The 17371-nt window shown below is 41.9% G+C and overlaps 1 protein-coding gene across 7 annotated transcripts in view; it reads right to left on the reverse strand.

Annotated features, from left to right (window-relative positions):
* The window catches only part of AHI1 (Abelson helper integration site 1), a 211748-nt gene that overhangs the window by 29222 nt on the left and 165155 nt on the right, over positions 1–17371 (reverse strand). For all 7 annotated transcript variants that reach the window (XM_043888069.1, XM_043888072.1, XM_043888070.1 and 4 more), the window contains 2 exons: positions 11061–11223; positions 7577–7677 (listed from right to left, as the gene is read on the reverse strand). In XM_043888069.1, coding sequence (XP_043744004.1) covers positions 7577–7677; positions 11061–11223 — 264 coding nt within the window. The remainder of the gene's footprint in view (positions 1–7576; positions 7678–11060; positions 11224–17371) is intronic.

Raw genomic sequence — 17371 nt, forward strand, 5'->3', positions numbered from 1 at the left:
TCAAAAAATTAAAAAGAGAACTACCATATAATTCAACAATTCCACTTTTGGGTATTTACCTGAAGAAAATACAAGCACTATTTCAAAAAAATGTACGTATCCCTACGTTCACTGCAGCATTATTTACAATAGCCAAGATACGAAGCAAGCTAAGCGTCCACTGATAGACGAATGGACAAAGATGATGTGCTTTATATAATGGGCATAAAAAGAATAAAGTCTTGCCATTTGTGAAAACATGGATGGATCCAGAGGGTATTATGCTAAGAGAAGTAAGTAAGACGGAGAAAGACAAATATCCTATGATTTCCCTTACATGTGGGATCTAAAAGATAAAAACCAATGAACAAGCAAAACAAAAACAGACTCAGATACATAGAGAACAAACTGTCGAAGGGAGGGGAGTGGGGGGATGGGCGAAACAGGCGAAAGGTCAAGAAGCACAAAATTCTAGGTACGAAATAAATAAGTTACAGCATGAAGAATATAGTCAACAAGATTATAATAATTTTGTATAGTGACAGATGGTTACTAGATTTACTGTGGTGATCACTTCATAATATATTTAAATGTTGAGTCACCATGTCACACATCTGAAACTAACATTGTATGTCAACGATCCTTCAAAAAAATTAATTAAAAAAAGATGTCCAAGATACATTGGTGAAATAAAAATATTAAGTATGATCCTAGTTTCATCAAAACCAAGAACAGACATGGACAGACATGTATTCATATATTCAGATAACATCTTTAACAGGGTATGCAAGAAGCAGAGTAAACATGAATGTTAGCAGGATAAAGGAATTTTATCTTTCATTTACACTATTCTCTATTGTTTGGATTTTTAAAACTATGAGCATATATTACTTTTATAGTATAAATAAAAATTTTACAAAAGGAACTTTAACACCAACTTTCTTCCACTGACACATGAATGATGTAGGTTAGCACTTAGGCTAGCAAAAGTGAAATGCCTAAAAACAACTCACAGTACAGACACAAACGAAAGTTGTCAACACTTCTGTTTTCTCAAACCTCCTGAGTTGCTTTCCTCCCTGAGAGCACCGATAGTCTTCCTTCTATAAGATGTGAATTTACAGCACACTGCAATGAAGGTTTTCTGGAATGAGCTTGAGAACACATTCTCCTGTGGTACATGTTAATTTGGGGAATCTCTGGCCATTTGCGGAGTGTAATGAACAAGACGCATCCTCTCCTCTTGCAGAGGAAAAGCCAAATGCTGCCATCATCTGCCAACACTTCAATGAACCAGATGAAATGTTGGAAGGTATCTGGTACATTGAGTGACACAACAGGTGTGTTCCACTTGGAAAGACTTAGAAGATTTAGCAGCTGCCAAATGGTGTAATTTTACTTCTTATTCTATAGTTTGAATAGAAATAATAAAAAAAAAAAAACTATTGAAGGGGTTTCTTTCCCTTTTTTTTTTCCTTAAGAAGTACAGACAATATGATTCTAAAGACTTCCACGTGAAGAAAGGGTTCAGTTCAGTTCAGTCGCTCAGTCGTGTCCGACTCTTTGCGACCCCATGAACCACAGTACACCAAAGGGTACAGTGAAGCAAACATAAAAAGGGATGTAAAAATGCAGCGTGAGGGCTTCCCTGGTGGCTCAGTGGTAAAAAACCCACTTGCCCATGAAGGAGATATTGGTTAGATCCTTGATCCAGGAAGATCCCACATGTTGCAAAGCAACAAATCCCCGGTGCCACTACCATTGAGCCTGTGCTCCAGAGCCTGGGAGCTGCAACCAAACTAATGAAGCCCACACGCCCTAGATGTGGAGGGCAGAGGGCACTGGCCTGAGAGCAAGGAGGCTGGGCTCCGACCAGCAGGGCTGCTCTGAACGAGCTCCTGATAGCCTTGCTGGGTCTATCTTGATTTCCTCATCTACGAAAAGGAGCTGACTAGAATCACCAGGGTTCATTTCTAAGGTTCCTTCCATGTCACTAATTCTACAGTTCTGTGAACTCAGGACCCACTCTGCAACTCTCGCCCCCAATTCTAGTTGCTTATCAGAGATCAGTTTTCATGTCCTTTTTTTCTTTTTAAGAAAAAAAAACTTATCTCATATATGATAATAAAAATAAAACTTGCACATGAAATTAAACATCTGATAGAATTTGTGGTAGGTTTATAAGGCAGGATCTTGATAAAATCAAACCATACATACTCTGATAAAGAAACTAAACTGAAGAAATGCAACTATGCCAGGTGCTAAGGAAGCCCAGTTACACATTTCTCAAGGGCTGGCTGTTGGCGTCATGACTCAAGAGTATACCCAAGGCATTTTGGTTACCTGGGACAGCATTAACATTTCCTGGGGACTTATCACATAAGCTTAGATCATTCTTTATACTTTCTCCAAAAGGGACGTAAAACAGTGTCTAACTATACATGTGCTATGTTCCACATGTGAACACAAATACGTATATGTAAGATTCTAGTGGCTCAGACGGTAAAATGACTGCCTGCAATGCAGGAGACCTGGGTTCAGTCCCTGGGTCAGGACGATACCCTGGAGAAGGATGTGGCACTCCAGTGCTCTTGCCTGGAAAATTCCATGGATGGAGGAGCCTGGTAGGCTACAGTTCATGGGGTTGCAAAGAGTCGGACACGACTGAGCAACTTCACTGGTTCGTTGGTAGTCTAATATGTGGATTCAGATAAAGTAGATCAAATTATGTTCTTCAACAAAAGAAATCCTTGTATCTTAAGCCGTAAAGCCTTATTTGAGCTCCATCTTCTCCAGGAGAATTTTTCTCCTTCTTTCCCTAAATGTATTCCTTGCCTCTAACACATCCTTCCTCTACCTATTTATGTTTTTAAATGTTTTACGTGCACATCTACAAGTTCTTTGGATCTACCAGAAGTGAGATAGCCTGAAGCAGACCTCAAGGGTCAAGTGGGGTATCTGAAGAACTGTCTGTTGGGATGTGAATATAAAGGTCTATTTCAAGCATGCAGGTCAGTCTGTGAGAAGACAAGGCACACAAAATTTAAAAAATCAAGGACAGTCTAGACTGAGACTCCGGTGCGGTAAGCTCTGCTGAGGAGAGGAGCGGCGCAGACGGTGAGAACGGGGGAGTCTTAGAGGCAGGGAAGAGGCCTCCTTCCACAGGAGCACCGGGGCATCAGGAAGAGGCAGCCAGTGGGACGCCGGCGGAGCTCCTTGTAAGTCCTCTGGCTGAGGGAGAAGGAGCCCAAGGTTGTTGGGCAGGAACACGCTAAGGTGGATTCAGAGTCAAAGTTCAGCCTGACGCACAGGTGGGAAAACCAGTAAGCCAACACAAGTAAGGGCAGTGTCTTTCAAAGCATCTCACCCAGCTCCTGACCCAGACCACAAATCTTGTGAGTTGTTACGATGACTCCATGCCGATGTCATAAATGCTTTTGCTGCATGTATGTCTCTAGGTTAAATTTATATTAGCATCTTCCTAAACTCTCCAATATGGTGAATTCCAAACAATGGATACTATTACACATGTGACATCTGCCCATAGCCAAATTCCATGCCAATCCTTTCAACTGTATCCACTGTAGTCCTCATACTATTACAGGCAACCATTGCCATAAATCCTGGCTGGATTTGTAACTGGAGTTTTACCAAGAATTGTTTGTGTTTCAATTTTCTGCAGCACAAGCTGTTCATTCACACATAAGCCAACCATGAACCACGGGGGCTGGAGTAACAGTGGCCTCCTCTTAGCTCTCTGCTGCTGATTTTAGGTTGTTATGTTATACCTTAAGAGCACTCATCCTTGGGTACCTTGACATCTGACTATAACATCCTTTATGTATCTTTGCAGCTCTTACCTTCAGACTGTGTGGTCACTCTTACACAATGGTTCTCAATGTTGGTTGTACATTAAAATCACCTTGAAAGCTTCTGCAATCTACCCATGCCAAGGCCCTATTCCAGCCCAATTAAAACAATCTGTGAATGTGAACATAGGCTTTTTTTTTTAAATTTCTCAGGTGACTTTAATGTGAAGCCAAGGTTGAAACATCTGCTGTACACCAGAATTAAGAACTTCATCCCCTGGTTCATCTGTGCCCTCTTCCTCCCAACTCTTGTAATGTCCAAGAGAACAACCTGTCCAACCAATAACTCTAATCCCTTGACCAGCTCAATTCTAATGACATGTCCTTCAGTTTCACTCCAGCCCTTATACACAACGCTGTGGATTTATCATAACTTTGAGCCGCCTGGCATCTGATTAAATAAGCAAAAGGACTTCTGGATTTACGGGTCATCATTTCAGTTGGTTAATTCCTTTCCTGTTTCACACTATGCTGCCACTGGGGTGTGGGGGGCTTGCTGCAACCTTGCTAAGTCTGCCAGTCTTCTCTCCATTCCACGTCCTTTCTGATCTGGCTGATCCTCCGTGGTGGGTCGCTCCTGTGATTGATTGACCAATGCTATCACGTCTCTTCTCCTCTGGTTCTATGTCACACCCACAAAACCTCCAGTTATGCATCAGACCAAATCTGCCTTCTCCACTGCCAGGCCTAGATGCTGAGGATTACTGAGGGAAAACCCAACACAGAAAGATGCCACCAAGGCTTTTACGGTATTCAAACAGTAGCTCTCAGAACTACTCAGGAATCTCTTTGTTTGTCCCCAGTGAGCCCTGCTCCTGCTGTCCTTACAGGTATTCTCACAGTCACTATCCTTCCTGTCTCACTCCTATGACCCTCACATTGGAAGCAGACCCTCCTTCCTGTTTTGGAGAACATGGAGATATTCTCAATTTCCAAGCTTCCACGCTATCGACTTACCTGTATCCTCTTTTATGTTTACCTATTTTAGAGGGGTAATGCTCTATGCTCAGGACGGCCAGACAACACTCCTTTATGGAGGGGGCTGTCCTGGGGATGCTATGTCCTGGGGATGTCCTGGGGTCACACCTGTGGCCCCCACCCACTAGACATCAGTAGTACCTCTCGCCTTGCTGATATTTGCAGAAATTTCTCCAAGTGTTGCCAGATGTGTCCTGGGAGGCAAAAATCACCCTTGGTGGAGAACCATTGCTCTAAGCCAAGACTAATCTATCAACCTGTCTTTCCAATGGAAAGCTCCTGCTTCTGCTAAGATCCATGTGTGCTTTCTTTATCTGCCTTCAACGTGAACCTGTCCCCTTGGCTTTGACAACTTAGGACATGATTTCATGTCATTCCAGTATTTAGAAAGTCATTCCTGGAACCAGGTCATCCTCCAGCTACCACTCGACTTTTGTTTTCTTCGAGTGAAGCTCTGGGAATGTCTTCCACAGGTTCACTTGCGGAGGCCTGTTCTATCCATCAACCCTCATCACGTAGTGTGAGTCCCTGACCCGAGTGCTCACGTGCCAGGTCCTTGTGACGACATGCTGAGACCCTACCTGACCGGCTGTTTCTGACACTCTTGACTGTACCCTCCTTGAACCTCTCTTTTCCCCTGGCTTCCAGGCCACTTCTTTTTTCCCCTTCTTTCTCCTTTGATTATTCTTTGTTAATCTTCTTCCCTTCACCTGTAAAGTGGAAGTCGCTCAGTCGTGTCCAACTCTTTGCGACCCCATGGGATATATAGTCCATGGAATTCTCCGGGCCAGAATACTGGAGTGGGTAGCCTTTCCCTTCTTCAGAGGATCTTCCCAACCCAGGGATCAAACCCAGGTCTCCCGCATTGCAGGAGGATTCTTTACCAGATGAGCCGCCAGGGCAGCCCCTCACCTGACTGTCCCTTAAGTCCTAGTTAAGTGTTCCACTGGGATTCTGTCCTTGGCTGCCTTCTCTCAGAGCTCTTTGCTCTGTGCCATCTCCTTTATTACAAACTTCAACTTTCTTCATGTAATTCAATGAATACATTAATGCCCTCATTTTATTCTGAAGCTCTACCGTCTCTCAAATTCCAGTCCTGAATTACTAGCTCCCCAGTGAATATTTCTATCTGGGAGCCCTAGAGACACCACTAACAAATCAAGATATCTATAACAACTCATCACATCCTACTCCCACCATTCCCTTTCTCTATCTCCCCAAATTCTCCTTATTCCTTTATTATTTCTGTGGTACCACTATCCATGTAGCTGTATAATAAGTCTTAGCATAACCCTAGATTCCAACTTAATTAATCATATCTAATCAATCATAAAATCCTGCCTAATTTACCTTATAACACCTCCCCTCCATCTCTAGTAGTTCAGGTTTTTATGTACTTTTTTCAATGGCTTCTTCACCAATTTCCCAGCTCCCTCTAATCCAAACACCATGTTGCCGCCGGAATGGTATTTTTCTCCTGTAAATCTGTACATGTCAGTCCTTCTCCAGGGAATCCCCTCTGTCTGAAGGCTACAGTCTAAGCATCTGGGCAGAGCATGCTAGGCCTGGCTCCTATATTTTCACTTATCCTTCTTTCCATCAGGCCCTGTGCTCCCTACACACAACCATCCCATCCCATACCTTACCCAAACTGCTCCCTCTGCTAGAATGTTTTTTCTAAGATCATCTACCTAGCACATCCTTTTTCACCCTATAAGCCTCAGCTCAAGCCTGACCTCCTCCGGGAACTCTTCCTGGACTCCCTAGGGCATATTTAGAGGGTTGCATCTTCTTTATAGCTCCCACCATAGTCTGCTGAAATCACCTGCTTGCAGAGGTCTCACCCATCAGCCTGTAGGCTCCTCAAGAGCAGGTACCTTGGCTACTCAATCTTGTTAGCACAGAAGTAAGCACTCAACAAATACAGAATGAATGGCAGAAAAATACATGACAGGGTCAACTGTCAGAAAGCCTATCATGACATGGTATTTGTTTATATATATGTATATTTATATATATGTACATGTGTATATGTATATATACATATGTATATATGTATATAAATATATATGTACATGCCTGCCAGTTTATGGAGTCAAAAAGAACCAAAGTTACTCAGCCTAAGGTAAGAGTTAATGTCACATAATAAATTAAATAAGTAATATATACGGTGGTACAGTGCTTATAAACTTTTCTACTAAAGCACTACCAGCATCAGAATTCTGCCTGATATCCTTAAGGAGTTGATGGCACAGGCTAAAAAATCATGACATTTCTCTGGCTGATTATATATCCATATTTATTTTAACCTGAAAACATTTAAAATTACTAACAAGAGGAATGCTCTAGAAAGATAGAGCATCTTTATTCTGTGGGCCCCAATGTTTTTTAGCATAAATGTGGACCCTCAGGTGAGGCTGCTGACAGTGTCAGTATCACAGTTACAGAAATATGCGTTGAGTGGAAATAGCATGACACTAAACGTCACAAGTTCCACTTTGGGTTCGCATCCTATCACTTGGGCTGTGACTTGGGGGTCTACTTTAATCTCTCTGAGCGTCCTCAGTTTCCATATCTGGAAAATGGCTATAATAAAGATTTGCCTTATATATTTCATAATGTTGGTGGCAATATTAGGAGAAATAATAATGTAAACAATGAAGGGTATAAGCATGAAAAATGAAGTAGCATTTCATCCAGAGAGGGTGAAAATTAAAGTACATGGAATGCATATACTCGAAAACATTTACCTTCTGCGGAGCTGGAAAAGCTTTTTCCACTTTGGCTTTCTCCTTGGGGGTTAAAGGAGGGGATCTCTCCTTCACCTCCGGAGGCAGTTCTCGATAGAGTGCTAGAATGGAACAGAGAATTCACATCATCAGGTTGAGGAGCGCCGTTCCATGGGGGCAAAACAACAGTGGAGAGGAGCAGACATGTGATTAATGACGCTGCTGTTCACTTCCCTGGTCCCACAGTAAGCTGACCCAGCACTTATCATTAGGGCTCCTCACAGTCTTCGTTATCCAGAGCACAACTTATGATCTGCAAGTCTTGATCAGCAGGTTTCAGAAATGTAGGAAGTCTCATTTTTACTGACTATGTGTGTGGTCATGCAGCTGCTTATTTCGTTTTATCTTAATCCACATTTACCGAGAAACTGCTATATGCAAGATCATCGGCTGGGTACTGCTGGAGGAGATCTGAAGAAGACCAAGGACAGTCTTTGCTCTCAAGGAGCTTACAATCTAGTCAGAGACAGATGTGTTCACAATGAGCTGCAATATACAACAGAGTGTGATATTGTTCTGAAGAGAGACAGTAACAAAGCCAAATTCTGACGTGGAGATGGTAAAAGCTTAACGGAAAAAGCAGCAGGTTTGTCAGACTGAAAAATAGGATTTTGCCAGGAAGAGGTGGAGAAAGGATAATTTGCAAATATGGTATGAAAGAAAGAAACATGGGACTGGACTATGTATGACACAGAATCTACTCATGGTGTTGAGTCTAAGGTTCTTATAATCTAAGGTTATAATCTGTATAATCCACTTATACGTATGGTGTTAAATCTAAAGTTATGTGGGAACTTTAAAAGGCTAAAAAGGAAATCTGTTTTGGTTAAATGACAGGCAACTCTGAATTGAGAGAAAGAGTTCAAAATTGAACCAAAATTGAACCTGATCAAAATTCTAAAATTATGAGCTACATTAATGGGCTTTGTATATAGGTTGATTTTATTATGGGTTTGTCTCTTACTGGAAAGGATGTTAGATATGATTAATGGAGGCTGATCTAATTTCCCTTTCCAGTGGCTTAAGATACAAGGGAAATGTCCTTTGTGATAACAAGGTACCAATGTCTTCTATTATATCATTCTCTTATTGGACAGGGCTTTCAACCGAATGGTTGAAAGAGGTTATTTGTGTATGTACACACACACACACACACACACACACGTTCCCTCAGAGCATTTGCTTTGTATAACTGGTTTTGGATAAAGCAGAATTTCTCCTACTATTTTCAGAGTGGAATATGCTGCTGACAGTCATTTTTCCTCGAATGTTAAAACTGGGCAGGTGAGTTTTTGTTACATTCAGGTAAGCAGGATAAAAGGAAAGGAAAAGAACGCCTGATGAACTGAGAATTCAGTCACATTCTCAGGTTTTCTGAAAACTTTTTGTTTGTTCTGACCTTTGCAAGCCTTTCTCAATAAGCAGTGACTAATGCAAAAAAAAAAAACCCCATCAATTATTCTGGGGTGCAATAAGGAATCACGGCATCAGAAGGACGTCCACTCCCTGAGACATGGAACTGCTTTCTGCACACAGCCACCAAGGATGGTCACGGTAGTATGCTTTGTAAGTTCCACTTTGGTTCTTATGGAAGAAAACCAAGTTTTACTGAGTCTTTAATCCCCTGTGGATCAAATATCTATGGTTTTCCAATATATGCAAGCCTAAGAGGTTATTTCTGCAAACTAACTAGGTTTTAAAGTTAGCATCTAATACCCTTCCTGCCTGGATATACACAATCGTTTTATACCATCAAGTGAAAAAATACTTTAAATGTTTCCACTTGTATCTGGAAGAAATAACTGATTACAATATCTAGTTAAAATGAAAGATATTCTCCAGAGTGACTAAGACTGTGTAGGAAGCTCCTGGTTTAAAAACAGCAGCTACCCCTGCAGAATTCCAGCTGCTGGTCCTGTCCCTGGGAGGCGAGGGGAGCCACCTGGATGTCCGAGATGACCGGGGAAGTGAGAACTGCTGAGTGTAGGGGAGAGGCCTGGGAATTAACCTGTCTCCAGATTTCTTCCACACGGCCTTAACTTTTCTCCAGTCTGCATACTCCTTTCAACAGAGAAGTATATTTCAGATAAGAGTTTAAGAGTCATTAGCCGTTTAATGCTCAGAGAAAAAGAATTAAAGCCATGGCACAAAGGAAATTGAGAATTTTGTTATGAGAGAGAAAAGTGGGTAATTTTCAAGACACTTAGCACTTTGGAGGGGAGGAGTTTGCTGAAAGCTGCAGATGAACAAGGGAGGGGAAGGAGTTACAGTGAGATTCAGGCTCTTGGGGAGGGAGCTATGGGAAGGGCTGGGCACAGACCCGGAAGGTGGTGCCCCAAGAGAAATAATTTTATCTGGGCCTAGCCCCCGGCACCCAGGATTCATGGAAGAAATTCTTCCTCCTTTCCTTTATTTCTTTCCCTTATAAAAATTTAGAACTGAGGTTAGAAATCAATAGTGCTTTTGTTCAACCATAGTTTGGACTGAATGGAGTTTCAGAGACTAGCCCCAAACCAACTGTTATTTTAATAATTACTTTGCAGAAACAAAAGACTTGGTAAACATTCAAAATGGAGAGTGTTCTCTTGGCTGCCATTACTCTAGTTTTAATTAACAGAACTAAATGATTTTAGTGTTTCTGGAAGAAAGCTTAGAGATGGTGGAGTCCGACTTCCTCGTTCGGCGGGAAGAAACGGAGGCATCGCAGTCTCAGCTGTGACATCGGGATTCGCGCTCGGTTCTCCTGACCCCTGAGCATCCTGCTTTACCTGCCCCGCAGCGAGTGGACAGCCGACGGGACGTGTTTTTCTGAAGAAGCGCTGCCACGCTCTCCCCTTGCTTCATAGTCTTTACCCTTTGTTTTCAAGCTGTCTGTGTTACTTCTATTTTCTCCACTCAAGGCCTGGCAGCAAATCTACAGCTTTCAGAATCTCGGATTTAGAATTTCTTCTCCAGCTCATTTCTTTTTCCTTTCACAAATGAGGGCTTAATTTACTTGAGACTGGAACAATCTATTGCAGCCTTTTTTTTTTTTTTTTTGTGAGCAGGTGCCAGTTAAGCCTGGGGATACAACTAAAAAGAATGGGAGTTGAGGATCTAGAGGTTCTTAGGTGCCTGTCAACCTAGGAGTGGCAGGAGGAAGGATGATGCCAGTGTGTGTGCAGCAGGTGGCCAGGAAAAGGGGCTGAAGGAGGCTGGTAGCGAGATGGGCAGGTCCCCTGGGATGGAAGTTCATGAAGCCGGTATTCCAATCTCAGAATGTCATAGCTTTTGAGTGTACTAATGCCCCCCTCTTTTTTTTGGCAACATGAGAATGAAGAGCAATACCTCATTGGTAAACACATGCAAAAATAACAAGACAGCAAGTTAAAGAGCAGAAGATGATAAAATCTGGGACCATCAGTTATACCATATTAGTAAACCAGGAAGAGAGCATAAAACTTACTTTCACTAGCCACATGATTAGCTGGAAAATAACCTTCCTGTCCCTTCCCTATGCTGCCATACCACCAGTCTTCATTATCTTTGAAAAACACTCGGATAATGTCTCCGCGATGGATGGTTAGTTCATCTGATCGATTCGCTGTGTAGTCATAAAGAGCCACTACCTAAGGGAGAGATAAGACCACCACAGCTTTATCACAACTGTACCACAGAGAAAACCCCCAACACTCACTTCCTCTTGCAGAAGAGCAGCTGAAACCAAAGCAGTACTTTGGTGAGTCTGAGGCTGTCTCAAGGTTTGCTAATGGGATCAGGGGTGGTGGGAACACAGCAGGAGCAGCGAGATAAAAGGCTGTGGGATTGAGAAATGGTTACGAGCATTCAATACACTAAGATTAGCTTCAAAATAGCAGATGTTAATTTTTTTTTAAGTAAATTACTTGTGAAACAAATATAAAAAAAGAAGCTCACACATCATTCACTGTTAGAATTGTTTCATTCTACCTTTTGGTCCCATTCCCTGGGCTAAGCAGAGGCATCAGAAAAAAAAAAAAAAAAATCTCCAGAAGGTCAACACTTCTATGAAACAGGAAAAATGCAATGGAATGACCAGATTACATAATTTCATTGTGATCATTTGGGTTTACTGTCAATGTATCTTTTTGTGATGTATTTCTATACAAATACCATTTTTTTCTGGTATATCAACAATCTAAATTTACCTTTAAAAACACCTTGATAAGCTTATTTTCAAGAGACACAAATTTAAGAGGCAAGGCATTCCTATGAGAACCCTCTTTCTCTGTTATGTTAAAGTAGTCACTATATTTGATTCTTTTTTCTCTTGAAAAATCAAATTCAAAATGAATGGCTGCAGAGGCATCTACAGATCCCTTACAGAAGTTACAAGAAGGAAGCAAACCTCAACCCACTTCAGACATGATGCAGTGTATAAAGTAGGACATAATATAATATAAAGAATAGACTACTTCCACTTTTTTCCCTAATGCAAATAGAATTTGAAAACTTATGGGCTATACAACTATAATGCAATGGAAAACTATCATTAGGACCCTTTGCATTTAGGTTGAGTACTGATTTACTCACCTAACAAGTATTTATTGAAATCCTAATGTGCCTGGTTCTGTGTTAGGGACTGAACGTACAGTGATAAATAGGATAACTTCTAGAAGGGGTACCTTGCTTAGGCTTTGCCAAGGAATGAAAGATAATTGGGAAATAGCTAGCTGAAAAGATGGAAAAGTGTGTCCCAGGCACTGCACCCCACGTGTGAGAGTCCAGGGAACAGAAACCCCAAATAGTTCAAATATAGTGGGAGTCTGGCATTAGAGGGAAGAATCTGGATAGAAGGTGGGAGAGGCTGAGGCTTCGGGAGTAAGTAGGTGCCAGATCATACATGCTGGAAGGTTCAGACTTACAGTATGGGCCATGGGAAGCAAGGAATTCCATAACAGCTTATAAAACTCTTTGTGTATGGTGTTAGAAAGTGTTCTAGTTTCATTCTTTTGCAAGTGGTTGACCAGTTTTCCCAGCACCACTTGTTAAAGAGGTTGTCTTTTTTCCATTGTATATCCTTGCCTCCTTTGTCAAAGATAAGGTGTCCATAGGTTCGTGGATTTATCTCTGGGCTTTCTATTCTGTTCCACTGGTCTATATTTCTGTCTTTGTGCCAGTACCACACTGTCTTGATGACTGTGGCTTTGTAGTATAGTCTGAAGTCAGGCAGGTTGATTCCTCCAGTTCCATTCTTCTTTCTCAAGATTACTTTGGCTAATGGATTAAAGATCTAAATGTAAGACCAGAAACTATAAAACTCCTAGAGGAGAACATAGGCAAAACACTCTCCGACATAAATCACAGCAAGATCCTCTATGACCCACCTCCCAGAATATTGGAAATAAAAGCAAAACTAAACAAATGGGATCTAATGAAACTTAAAAGCTTTTGCACTACAAAAGAAACTATAAGTAAGGTGAAAAGACAGCCCTCAGATTGGGAGAAAATAATAGCAAATGAAGAAACAGACAAAGGATTAATCTCAAAAATATACAAGCAACTCCTGCAGCTCAATTCCAGAAAAATAAATGACCCAATCAAAAAATGGGCCAGAGAACTAAACAGACATTTCTCCAAAGAAGACATACAGATGGCTAACAAACACATGAAAAGGTGCTCAACATCACTCATTATCAGAGAAATGCAAATCAAAACCACAGTGAGGTACCATTACACACCAGTCAGGATGGCTGCTATCCAAAAGTCTACAAGCAATAAATGCTGGAGAGGCTGTGGAGAAAAGGGAACCCTCTTACACTGTTGGTGGGAATGCAAACTAGTACAGCCACTATGGAAAACAGTGTGGAGATTCCTTAAAAAACTGGAAATAGAACTGCCATATGACCCAGCAATCCCACTTCTGGGCATACACACTGAGGAAACCAGATCTGAAAGAGACACGTGCACCCCAATGTTCATCGCAGCACTGTTTATAATAGCCAGGACATGGAAGCAACCTAGATGCCCATCAGCAGATGAATGGATAAGGAAGCTGTGGTACATATACACCATGGAATTTTACTCAGCCGTCAAAAAGAATTCATTTGAACCAGTCCTAATGAGATGGATGAAACTGGAGCCCCTTATACAGAGTGAAGTAAGCCAGAAAGATAAAGAACATTACAGCATACTAACACATATATATGGAATTTAGAAAGATGGTAATGATAACCCTATATGCAAAACAGAAAAAGAGACACAGAAATACAGAACAGACTTTTGAACTCTGTGGGAGAAGGTGAGGGTGGGATGTTTCAAAAGAACAGCATGTATACTATCTATGGTGAAACAGATCACCAGCCCAGGTGGGATGCATGAGACAAGTGCTCCGGCCTGGTGCACTGGGAAGACCCAGAGGAATCGGGTGGAGAGGGAGATGGGAGGGGGGATCGGGATGGGGAATAAGTGTAAATCTATGGCTGATTCATATCAATGTATGACAAAACCCACTGAAATGTTGTGAAGTAATTAGCCTCCAACTAATAAAAAAATTTAAAAAAAAACAAAACTCTTTGTGGTGCCCTTAATTAATTTAAAATATTTATTAACATATTAACCAGAAGATTTTAATGGATACATTTGGAATCGACTGCTGTCACTATACAATATAAGGGCAGTGATGATAATTAAATTAAATGGTAAAAATACAATTCCTATTGTACTGCTTAGCACAGGCCCTAGTTTACAACCTGTTATGTAGGATGTTGTTTAAAGTTGACAAATCTTTTGTAACTTTCAGTATACTGACGCCAACTCACTCATGTACAAGTGGGACTTTTAATTTTTTCCTCCATTCTTCCTTCTCTAAACCTCTTCCCCTGAATTCTCCTGTTGTTGCTCTATCACAGAAGAGGAAAGCGAATTAAAATGTGCCTGCCATGTGCTGGGTCCCTTGTGAACTGCTTATGTGAATTTTCTTACTCAACCTTTGTGACAATCCTGTTGAGGGCAGAAAATCTTATTTCAATTTCATAAATGAGAGATTGGATATACAGAGAAATTTAGTAACCTACTTAAAGTGAACTAGTAAGTGGTAGAATCAGGATTTAAACTCATGGTTTTTTTTTTCTTTCATTTTTTTTTTTTTTTTAGATGAAATACACGTACAGGCCATCTTTGTCTAGTATCGAACATGGGACAGCAGCAGCAGAGGAAGGGATGAGGGACGTGATACCCTAATCACTCACGGAGATAAGGCACATTTTTGGACAGTGGCACATGGGCAGTCGGCTGTGCTGAGAAGACTGACTCCCTGGGTCACCTGCAGGCCCACTGTGCCCCTTTCCTGACACCTGAGACCCCGTCCCAGAACCCGCCTGGGGATTTGTTCCTATCGTGCTTCATCCTGACATGCCTGTAGAAAGAGGAAGAGATCCCATGAGCACACGTGCATGGAGAAAAGGCCCCATGAGGATACCGCGAAAAGGTGGCCGTCTGCACGGCAAGGAGAGAGGCCGGGAGGAACCAGCCTGGCCGGCCACTGGATCTTGGACTTCCAGCCTCTAGAACTGTGAGCAAATACATTTTTGTTGTTTAAGTACCCTATGTTACAGCTGTTACATCAGCTCTGGCCAAGTAAAACAGAATACAGTCTCACAAGCTGATGATGTCAAGTGAATCACGAGTTACCAACCTCTTACGGTATTGCCACTTTGCATTGGCACCCAGCTAACGGCACTGAGGTCCACACCCTTATAATCTATCTCCTGATGTAGAAACAATGTCCACATCACTAACCTCCACAACTACCACCCTTAGGACAGAGACTACTCTCCCCAAAGCTGCCCTGTTTTGTCACACCATGACTGACATTGAGGTGAAAACCAGCTGTCCCCTGAGAACTCAGTATATTTCACAGCCAACAGCCCAGATGTGGGCAGCAGCGGCGTTATAACATGGCCATTCTATCATCATGCTGGAGACATGTGGCAAAAGCCACGTGGATGGCGAGAATCTGCTTGTATTCCAGTGTGGTTTTTTCTTTTAGAAATATTTATTTTTATTTACTTATGTGGCTGTGGCAGGTCTCAGCTGCAGCAGGCAGAGTCTTTTAGTTGCAGCAGGCGGGATCTAGATCCCTGGCCAGGGACTGAACCCAGGCCCCCTGCATTGGGAGAGCAGAGTCTTAGCCAGTGCACCACCAATGAAGTCCCGTTGTGTGCTTTTCTCATTATCTTCTCATTTGAAGACCACTTACTCTCTTCTGAGGCTTCCCTGGTGGCTCAGACAGTGAAGAATCTGCCTGCAATGTGGGAGACCCAGGTTCGATCCCTGGGTTGGGAAGATTCCCCTGGAGGAGGAAATGGCAACCCACTCCGGTATTTTTGCCTGGAGAATTCCATGGACGGAGGGCTACAGTCCATGGGGTCACAAAGAGTTGGACACGACTGAACAACTGACGCTTTCGCTACTTTCACTACTATTGCTCTCTTCTGAGCATCACAGTACACACAGTAAACTCTGCTTCTTTTAATTTGGCAGTGCCTTCGGCAGAAGTCATGTCTTCCCCATCTACAATTAGATTTCATGGTCATCTCACTGTTTCAGGATAAAGTAAAGCCATACTGGGAGCTTTATTCTCCAAGCATTGGAAGACACAATTTCATGCAGTTTGGTCATGAATTAATACTATTTCTATTTTCTTCTTATTTTGGTAGGTCTTGTCACAGCAAATCTGTTCTGACCACTCTCTTGAAAAGTATCTTCTATAATGTACATTTTGTGCATATGGTAGTCTGCACATAGGTGTCACAAAATATCATTCTTCAGTCATGTTGGACTCTTTGCGACCCCAAGGATTGTAGCCCACCAGGCCTGTCTGTCCATGGGGATTCTCCAGGCAAGAATACTGGGTGGGCTGCCATGCCCTCCTCCAGGGGATCTTTCCGGCCCAGGGACTGAAGCCCGCATCTCTTATGTCTCCTGCATTGGCAGGACGGTTCTTTACCACTGGGAAAGCCCTCATTCCTCAGTACTATGATCCAAATATTGAACTGACGAAATCTTTGTGAAATTATCTTGACTTATGAAATCTTTTAGCAATCTTTATTTTTTGACAGAAATTTAAAAATATGTGTTTATGTGCTCACATTGGTAATGACAGGTCTAGGAAATAAAATCTTCCACAAAATCCACTTGGTCACCCTGACCATTATTGACATATTTGAAACAGAGTTCCCTCTCTTACTTAAAGCTTGCTGAGTTGCTTGGGCATAATCTCTCATGGCAGAAGGGTCATTGGTAAGCTTTTTTTTTTTTGGACATATTTCTCAGACTTCTTAGCAGTGCTTGCCAGATACTATATCTTGGTTTAGGCAGAGCCTGCTAGGCTACCATGAGACATTTAGGTGAATTCCTCTTTGCATTATCTTCTGCGAGGTTTTTCATTAAAACAGTTGTCTCTGAAGACTTCTCAACGGATACCACTGTCCTGAAGGAACATTAACCAGTATTCCTCAACAGCCAATGTTCCTTGCAATGTTATCCGTGATGCAATCCAAAAATTAATACTCACAATGACCCCAAGTCATTCAACCAACGAAGTTACGTTGAATAAATCATATACTTGAGCACTTTCTCCTGCAACGCTGCTTCTGTGGGTCCATAATCGTCAGGGAGTTTCTTCGTGCTTGACTGCAATGAGGCACCTCTTCCCTTTGGTTCTTACTCTGCTACCCTGATTTCAGAATCCTGCCCTTCAGACCAGTAAAAGAATAAATTTTTCTTCTTTTAAAC

The sequence above is a fragment of the Cervus elaphus genome, chromosome 26 (genome assembly GCF_910594005.1).
Source record: "Cervus elaphus chromosome 26, mCerEla1.1, whole genome shotgun sequence".
NCBI lineage: Eukaryota > Metazoa > Chordata > Mammalia > Artiodactyla > Cervidae > Cervus > Cervus elaphus.